This window comes from Asparagus officinalis, chromosome 2 (genome assembly GCF_001876935.1).
Source record: "Asparagus officinalis chromosome 2, Aspof.V1, whole genome shotgun sequence".
Lineage (NCBI taxonomy): Eukaryota > Viridiplantae > Streptophyta > Magnoliopsida > Asparagales > Asparagaceae > Asparagus > Asparagus officinalis.
The window spans coordinates 2566546-2576462 of NC_033795.1; the positions used below are offsets into that span (position 1 = coordinate 2566546).

Here is a 9917-nt window from a genome sequence, read left to right on the forward strand (position 1 = left end):
CCAACCCCCCCCCCCCCCCCCCCCGGCCAAAAAAAAAAACCAAAAAACAAATAAAAAAGACATTAGTATTAGAAGAATAAATTAAACAAATCAAAAATATATGCCAGCTACTAATGGTAAATTTATTCATTAAGAAATTCAACTGTAATGGTGAAGCACTTAAAATCTTTGGCAGCGAAGCACAGAAATATCACACCTTTGGGGAATGCCAGAAGGATTTCCAAAATTCACATGTGCAACAGGAGGAAAAGCTACAGGTTTCTCAATATTTGTGCCGACTATTGCTATCTTCATTGGTTTTCCATCAAGCTGCACATTGTTGTATCTCTTAACAGCTGCAAGAGCATGATCCTTCCTCGAGAAGACAACTTCAGCAGTCCCCTAAAATTACAAGAATCGATAAAGAAGCAGGAAACATGGGTCAAGAAAAGAGATTGAGAAAAGCTTAACACCTACCTTTGATCTTCCACTCCTATCATAATGGATCGAGTATCTTTTGATATCACCAACCTCTGAAAACAGTTCCTGCATTAAAAATTAAACATAAGCTACGAAGCAAAATATAAGTAATACCCTTGAACAACTTCGCATTAGTTAATGCAGTCTAAAAGTACCCCAAAGAAAAGGATTCAACAGATGGATGAAATAGGAAAAGATACTGCTAAGTCATTGCACTATGAAGGGTGATGGACAATTTATAATCGCTTGTCAATCACTATTGGACTAAATCAAATTAGTAAACACTCATATGTTTTGTTAGTAAAGAGGATCGATTCAAAGAGGATATGTTATACTTTTAACATTTAACATGACATCCATTTCTTTAAAATAAAATTAAAAATAACATTTAAAATGACATCCGCAAAATGAAGTCTTTGAACACAATTTGACAACAACCAAGGAATGTTTCTCTAATAGAATCTGTGGAACCCAATAAATGCTACCTTTCTCCTTACATAAAGGCACTAACTCATACAGCCTATCTGTCGACCTTAGCATATCGCATATCCAGTATGAACCTTCTTGTGAAAAGACGAACTTTCAAAAACTACATACTTTCAAAACCTGAATAAAGAAAATGACTAACTTCTATCTGTTTAAAACCAACCAAATACTGTCCTGTCGGAAGCACCAAATGGTCCAAGAGGCAGTGCAACAGAAGTGGCGGCCAAGAGACTTTCTTCAGGCACGTTGAATTGAACTCCGTAATCCAATTACCCAAAGCCAATAATCCCTTACCTAATTTTACTTCTGTGAATGAATCCCCAAAGAAACAAAATGACTTCTACTTGAAATGCAAATTGATAAATATTTTTTTCACCACAGAATTTCAACGTAATCTATATTTCTTAGGCACAAATTTCTTCCAGAAACAATTTCTTTTGTTTACCAAAACTCCTGACATGAAACAAATATGATCATAAGTTTAAACATTTAAGACTGAGAGATATGTTAAACAGATCAAATAGGAATTCTGCTACTCGAACCCCAAATTATCATTGCCACACATGCCCACAGCTATCTGGTATAAGAAGTTAGTAATATATAATTAGACAAAAGCACCTGGAAGGTTATTAAAAGATTTATTGAAGCAGCTAATGGAAAGCCTTCAATGGACAAAAGTGCTGAAAGGTAATTAAAGAGTTATTGAAGCAACTCAAGCAACTGACAAATAACAATGATATTCCAGGAAAATATGCATAAAACATGTTGGGAAGTTATAGGAGCTAATATAATAATACAATTTAAACCCAAAAAGAAAAAGAAAAAGAATAAAAACTTGAAGGTTGATGATTTAGAGACCAGTGTTAGAAACAGCAATCTGGACGCCATCTAGACAGCCACATAGGAGAAAGCAGCACCCAGACAACCGAAAATTAGCCTAGGCTTTCCAACCTCCGGTTAGGCAATTTTGGGCTTCCTTCTTCTTTTCCTCTTGCTTCAACTACTACAACAGTTTAGCTAGTGAACTAGAACAATGAAATGATAAATAAAAATTGATTGCTTTCATGATCTTGTACCTAATTATTCTCATTCAAGTTAGGTATTGAACGGCCACCATTCCAAAAAAAAATGCTAAGAAAAACTAGACGATACTTGGTCATGAGGTCAAACGAAAATTCCAAGACGTGATATTTAGGAATTGGCTTTCAACAACAGGGACCATGAGATTGCAATCCTAACTTTATCCAATGCATTTTGTAATGCAAGCATGGGCTACAGCAGTGTATAAACTCTGTATTGTGGAAAGATGAGTATTTTCTCAGAAGGACAAGTATCATAAGCTGCAATGTACCAAAAAGTAGCAGAAGGTCACAAGAACATATACCAATATTCTTAGAGTGGGTTTTTGTATTTCAACCAAAGTAGTAGGCCTGTAGATGAACAGTAAGACAAGCAACCCACATGAATAAGAAACTATATGAAAGGTTTATGACGGAAATTCGACTTTATAAAACCCAAATTTAGGAAGAAAATTTTGAACAAAGACCATCATCATAAAGCTTCAGTGAAAATGTCCTTTATCCACACATCCATATTGATGTCAGAACAGGTTTGGGATCCTCTCCAATTAGGCGGTAATTGGAGAGGATCCAATTCTTTAAATCACCACCATCAATGTTAAGTTTAAATGTTAAAATAACACCACGTAGGATTATCACAATTATGATGATGGTTTTTCAATACCATACTAGATTCTGTGAATTTAATTTTATTACGATAAAATCAACCTATTCAGCAAGCAATCAGCTGTTAGAGAAGTTAGTTGAAAAAAATCCCACAACTGATCACCACAGAAAAATAATCGAACGATAGCATCAAGTAAACATTGAAAAGAACATGAACATGTATACGTATACGTATGATATGTATACATATATGTATTATATCTGTTAATTTCATATGATTCACAGAGGGTATGACACTATAAAATAGACCAGGAAATTTCATTCATGATCGAGTAAGACAAACGTATTAATAATGCAATTAAATTCACAAACTCTACGAATTTTATGAAATATTTAGAAATATTTGATTTTATCCTAAACAAAATTAAATTCACAAAATTTAGCATGAATTGAAAAATCACTATCATAATTGTGGAAATCCTATGTGGCATTGAAAAACCACTATCACAATTGGATCCTCTTCAATTACCACCTAATTAGAAAGGATCCAAATCCATGAGAACAACACTAATAAGTGAAGAGGCTTGAAAGTTGTCATATTCTTTAGCTAGTTTGTTAATCTGTTTTAGAAGTCCTATTCAGTAGGGTTTTAGTTACTTTTGAATAAGTCTCACATAGCTGATTGTGGCTAAGAGAGTGAGCAATATTTCAGCATTTGTTGTTAAAGTTTGTAGGCTATATAATAGCCAGAGTTTACATACAGTAATAGAGTTTTTTGGTTGATTGCATACTTCCTTTACTCTACAAACTGGTATCAGAGCCCACTGGGCCTGATATACACAAATAAACCGCAGCTTAGCTAAGAAAAGAAGAGAGAAACACGAAAATGAGTGACGAAAAGATTTCAGCAAAAATCCTCACTTTGATGGTCTTCATTATGATCATTGGAGTGGGTTGATGGAGAATCTTCTTCGTACAAAAGGGCTATGGAGTTTAGTCGAGAATGGTTTCGAGGAGCCTCAAGCAGGGACTATGTTGACTGACACACAGCTGGAGCAGTTGGAGCACGCCAGAACAAAGGATCACAAGGTCAAGCATTATCTTTTCAGGGCCATTGATAGAGCAATCTTCGAACAAGTCTTGGACAGGCGCACGTCCAAGATTGTTTGGGATTCCCTGAAAAGGAAATTTGTAGGCCATGATCGTGTGAAGAAGTCACTTCTCAATTCACTGAGATGGAATTTTGAGGTGCTTGAGATGAAAGACCATTACTAAATACTTTGCCGGAGTCATGGCAGTGGCCAACAAAATGAGGAGCAATGGAGAGGATATGCCAGACTCTAAGGTGGTGGAGAAAATCCTTCGAACATTAACAGAGGTTCACCTATGTTGTTGTTTCAATTGAGGAATCAAAGGACACAGGAGCAATGTCCATTGATGAGCTTCAAAGCTCTCTGGTGGTCCATGAACAAAAGTTCAAGAGAGTCAGCCGAGATGGTGAGCAAGCACTCAAGGTAGAAAGCAGCAGAGGAAGAGGAAGAGAAGTTCAAGAGAGTCAGCCGAGATGGTGAGCAAGCACTCAAGGTAGAAAGCAGCAGAGGAAGAGGAAGAGGAGCATATCGAGGTAGAGGACGTGGAAGAGCAAGCACTCAAGGTAGAAAGCAGCAGAGGAAGAGGAAGAGGAGCATATCGAGGTAGAGGACGTGGAAGAAGGAGGCAGACTTTCACAAGGGCCACAGTAGAATGTTTTTAAGTGCCATAATTTGGGGCATTTTCAATATGAATGTCCCAAATGGAACAAAGAAGCAAACTATGCTGAATTGGATGAAGAAGAACTTCTGTTGATGGCTTACGTAGAAGAGAATGAAGCAAAAAGAAATGATGCATGGATCCTGGATTCAGGGTGCTCTAATCATATGTGCAGAGACAAAGGTATGTTTTCAAACATGGTAGAAGGCAATGTTACATTACACGCTGGGCGCTTCTAGGCGTCGGACTTGACGCCCAATGTTTAGTCGCCTAGGCGGACGTCTAAGCGGTTTCTGGGCGTTTTTTTAAGTGGTAATCGATGAGGTTTTGCTGAATGTCGGAGGAGGTAGTAGAGGTGTTCATATTTGAAGGTTAATGGAGTTTGAAGGACGTGTAGGATGCGATATATAAAATCACAATCAATGCCTACAGGATGCAATCCACGTAAGCAGACAATGCTCTCCTAAACACTCGTAAAATCTAGGTGGGCAGCCTAAATACCGCCTAGGCGCTAGTTAGGCAGCCTAGGTAACGCCTAGGCCTAGGCGTACGCCTAAGCGGACTAGGCGGAGGTTTTTTAAAACAGTGGTAGAAGGACACAAGCACTCTGTTAAGTGTGGAAATAACTCTCGAATGACAGCTGCCAGAAAAGGTAGTGTTAGATTGGTGTTTAATGGAACTACTTTTCATGTTCGAGATGTATACTATGTCCCAGAGCTTCGAAACAATCTGTTAAGTGTGGGGCAGTTGCAGGAAAGTGAACTTGCCATTTTTATAAAAAATGGGGTATGCAATATATATCATCTGTACAAAGGGTTGATTGCGCACACGAACATGCGTGCTAATCTGCTAATCGGATGTTTATTCTGTTGAATGAGAGCTCCAACACAGCTTCTATTGTTGAAGAATGTCTACACACTTCCTCTGATCTTACTTACCTTTGGCATCAAAGGTATGGTCACATAAGCTACAAGGGCTTGAAGACACTGCAAACAAAGAATGGTGTGTGGTCTACCTTAACTGGAAGCTTCAAGTGTCACTTGTGCTGGTTGCTTCACTGGCAAGCAATACCGCAATGCAATCCCTAAGAAAAGTGAATGGCGTGCTAGCAAGGTCTTGGAGCTTATACACGCCGATATCTGCAACCCAATTGAACCAATCTCAAACAGTGGAAAGAGGTATCTTTTATGCTTCATTGATGATTATAGTCGTAAGGGTTGGGTCTATTTGCTCTTTGAAAATCAGAAGCTTTGGAATGTTTCAAATCATATAAGAAATTGGTGGAAAAGGAAGCAGAGGCGTCCATTAAATGTTTGCAGATGGACAGAGAAGGAGAGTTTAACTCTCAATTTCAAGACATTCTGTGAAGAAGAAGGCATAAAGAGGCAATTAGCCACAGCATACACACCACACCAAAACGGAGTGGCAGAACGCAAAAAAAGAACAGTCATGGACATGGTGCGCTGCATGCTCACTGCTAAAAAGGTTCCCAAACCTTTCTGGACGGAAGCTGTAAACAGGACCTACTTGCTGAATATATGTCCAACGCTAGCAGTGAAGAACATCACTCCACAAGAAGCTTGGAGCGGAATCAAGCCTTCTAGTAGAACATCTTCGAGTTTAGGGTTGTTTGGCACATGTACACATTCCAGAGGCAAAACGAAGTAAACTTGATGATAAGAGCTTTCCTTGTATTTTGTTAGGTGTGAGTGATGAGTCAAAGGGTTATCGTTTGTTTGATCCTAAGACAAAGAGGATTGTGGTTAGTAAGGATGTAGTGTTTGAGGAAGAAAAGAGTTGGGATTAGGGTACAAATTATAAGGAACAAATAGAAGCAGAGTTGTTTTGGGATGATGATGCTTTTAGTGGTAATGAGAGTGAGGGAGAGCATAGAGGTGAGGCCAATGGTGGTTTAGATGTTGATATGAAATTTGATAGTGAAGGAGAAAATGGTGAGAATAACTTAGGAAGGGGGAATAATGAAGAAGGAATGGAGAAGGGACTAGTAATGTCATTGGTAGGAGAGAAAGAAGAATGCCAACATGGATGGGAGACTATGTGAGTGGTGAAGGTATAAGTGAAGAAGAAGAAGCAGAGGAACAAGCATACATGGTGGTTGGTGATTTCGAAGATCATGTTTTATTCGAAGAAGCTGTCAAAGAAGAAAAATGGAGGCAGGCCATGGATATCGAAATTCAAGCCATCGAAAAGAACAAGACTTGGGTTCTTTGTGACTTACCTAGTGGAGCAAGGAAAGTGGGTGTGAAATGGATCTACAAAACAAAGCGAGATGAACATGGGGAAGTGATCAAGTACAAAGCTCGACTAGTGGCAAAGGGGTATTCACATAGAGGAGTTGACTACTCAGAGGTATAAGCACCAGTGGCAAGACTAGACACTGTGAGAACTATCATTGCTTTGGCAGCACGCAAGAAATGGAAAAAATTTTAAAATTTTTCAACTTGATGTCAAGTCTGCGTTTCTACAGGGAGATTTGAATGAGAAGGTGTATGTGGAACAACCAAAAGGCTATGAACAAAAGGGGAAAGAAAGCATGGTGTATCAACTACGCAAAGCCTTATATGGCTTGAAACAAGCCCCCGTGCTTGGTTCAGCCGCATTGAGACTTATTTCATGAAGGAAGGTTTTCAGAGATGTGCAAGTGAGCACACATTGTTCACTAAGCGAAGCAGTGAAGGCCACATAATCATTGTAAGTATCTATGAAGATGACTTGATCTTTATTGGTGATTGTGCGCACTTGTTGTTTGATTTCAAAAGATCTATGATGAAATAATTTAATATGACTGATATGGGAAGCATGAGTTACTTCCTCGGAATTGAAGTATTACAAAAGGAGGGAGGAATTTTTATCTATCAGAAGAGATATGTTCTTGAGGTGTTAAAGAAGTTTGGAATGCAAGAAAGCAAAATGGTTAGCATTCCTATTGTTCCTGGTTCAAAGATGGAGAGACAAGAATGGGACTGCAGTGGAGGGAACTCTTTTCAAGCAGGTTGTAGGGAGTCTATTCTATTTGACTTCTACCAAACCAGATTTGATGTTTATTACAAGCCTCCTGAGCAGATACATGGCAAGTCCAACAGAGCTGCATATGCAAGTAGCTAAAAGAACATTAAGGTAGTTGAAGGGTACTATGGATTATGGCATTTACTACAAGCATGGTACAAGCAACAAGCTACTTGCATTCACTGACAATGACTATGCGGGGGACATTGAAGATAGCAAGAGTACCAGTGGTTATGTCTTCATGCTAAGCTCAACAGCCATCTCATGGAATTCGAAAAAGCAACCAATTGTAACATTGTCCACTACATAGGCAACTAGTGCTTGTCAAGCTATATGGCTAAAGAGGATCTTGGAGCAGCTCGGACATGAAGAGGAGGAATGCACCAACATCATGTGTGACAACACCTCCACTATTAAGCTGTCAAGAAATCCAATTCTACATGGTCGTAATAAACACATTCGAGTGAGGTACCATTTTCTCAGAGATAACTAAAGAAGGTTCCGTTGCTCTGCTACATTGTGGAAGTATTGATCAGGTTGCGGACATTATGACCAAGCCCCTCAAGTCTGATGCTTTTGTCAAACTCAGAGGCATGTTGGGAATGTGTGAAGTCAGTAAGGTAAGCTAAACATGTTTCACTGTGTTTAGCTTGAGGGAGAGAATGAAGAGGCTTGAAAGTTGTCCTATTATTTAGCTAGTTTGTTAATCTGTTTTAGAAGTCCTATTCAGTAGGGTTTTAGTTGCTTTTGAATAAGTCTCACATAGCTGATTGTGGCTAAGAAAGTGAGCAATATTTCAGCATTTGTTGTTTAAGTTTGTAGGCTATATAATAGCCAGAGTTTACATTCAGTAATAGAGTTTTTTGGTTGATTGCATACTTCCTTTACTCTACAATAAGATCATAGAGTATTGCTGCTAAAACATTAATACTTCCAGTGAACTGAAAAAAAAAGCAACTCCAGCTTTCAACATCTTCAACCAGCGTTATGATGCAACCTAACTCAAAAACTTATTTTCTCATATTCATGCGAGATACAAAATTAACAAACACAATAATAACGCTCAATACATAAACTAATGAAAAGAACAAACCTTGATGTCATCGTTCGATACGCCATAATCCAAATTAGAGATGTAAAGCTTCGTCCCCGTCTCGATCGAAGAAACCCTGGACGCTGCCGGAACCGAAAAGGCCGCAATCTGATCCGTATAGACACCATAGTCCGCCGCCTAGATCCGATAACAACACCAAAATGAGAAAAAGCAGTAACTGCGGTCCCCTTGAGATTGAGAGCGAGATCGGAAGTTGAACCGAGTGAGGTAACCCTAACCCTAACCGTAGCTTTTTAACTTTTTGGAGGGGTTTTTTTTTTTACCTTGGGCATCGAATAAGGATTGGGACGATTCGCAGCGCGATTTTGGGAACGGCGAGCGGGGCCGGGGCCGGAGCGGCCGAGACCTCGGCCGCGGCCGCCGGAGGATGAGGACTTCTTGCTGTTTTTGATGATGTCGTCGAGCGACATGTCGAGAGCGCTCGACATGGCTAGGGTTTTGAGAGGAGAAATTGAGGGAGCTAGGGTTTTTGACCGGAGAGAGAGGAGAGAGAGCATATATTGCGGGCCGGGGGGCCGAATGTAGGTATTTTACTATAAGGCCCTCAAATCTCTTTTATTTTAATAGTAAGGTCCTCAAATTCAAGTCCACTAAATTCTGTTAATTTTAGTCCTTTTCCCTCGTCTTTTCTACATTTTTCCCGCTTAATGCATAGAAACTTCTCAACAAAGGCCACAAAGAGCAAGAGCAAGAGGAAGAGATTTGAAAGGATAGACAACAGTAGGGGTGAGCATTCGGTCGGTTCGATTAGTTTCGACAAAAAAATTAACAACCGAACAACACCGACGATCTCAAGAGAACCGAACTGATACGATTCGGTTCAGTGCGGTCGGTTTACACTAGTGCTGGCTGAAAAAGGGGTACTGGGTGGGCAGTTTTGGGCAGACTGGATGGGACGAGGCTGGGATTTAGAAGACAAGGGGAATTGAGTCTAGGGTTTTGGAGATTGAGCGAGTGGGGTTGATTGTACTTACTTGGGTTGTTGGAGTGCAGGCCTTTTTCAAGCTCGATGCTCCAGTTCATGGCGCACGCAGCAAAGAGAGACGCATCATCAACCTCTTCTTGTCAATCATTTGAACTCTCTGAAACCCCAATCTCTTCATCTTCTCGCTTTGGATCCCTGAACCAAACCAAAAGATCAAGAACAAGCACCAACTGGTAACTAATCATACAAAAAACAAAACCCTAACCCTGGAAATTCAAAACCCACTGTGATCCCGCACCCGAGGGAGCAACAACACGAGCACAGGCGAGGATTGTGCGGGATCAGAGCTCGTCAGCCTTGATCGAAGAAGGGGGACTAGGTCGGCCTTGATCTGACGGGGCCAGAGGCGAGGGGGCTGGCGAGCGAGAGGATGGGGAGGGAGATGATGGTCATGGTGGAGGCGGCAGCGGGA

General features: G+C 40.1%; 1 protein-coding gene across 1 annotated transcript in view; it reads right to left on the bottom strand.

Annotated features, from left to right (window-relative positions):
- Nucleotides 1-8996, bottom strand: part of LOC109829895 (THO complex subunit 4B-like) — a 10271-nt gene extending 1275 nt beyond the window's left edge. Inside the window, exons 1-4 of the mRNA XM_020396980.1 lie at nucleotides 8784-8996; nucleotides 8500-8637; nucleotides 457-525; nucleotides 197-381 (exon numbers count right to left, since the gene is read on the bottom strand). Of these exons, the coding sequence (XP_020252569.1) occupies nucleotides 197-381; nucleotides 457-525; nucleotides 8500-8637; nucleotides 8784-8948 (557 nt within the window). The 5' untranslated portion in view covers nucleotides 8949-8996. The remainder of the gene's footprint in view (nucleotides 1-196; nucleotides 382-456; nucleotides 526-8499; nucleotides 8638-8783) is intronic.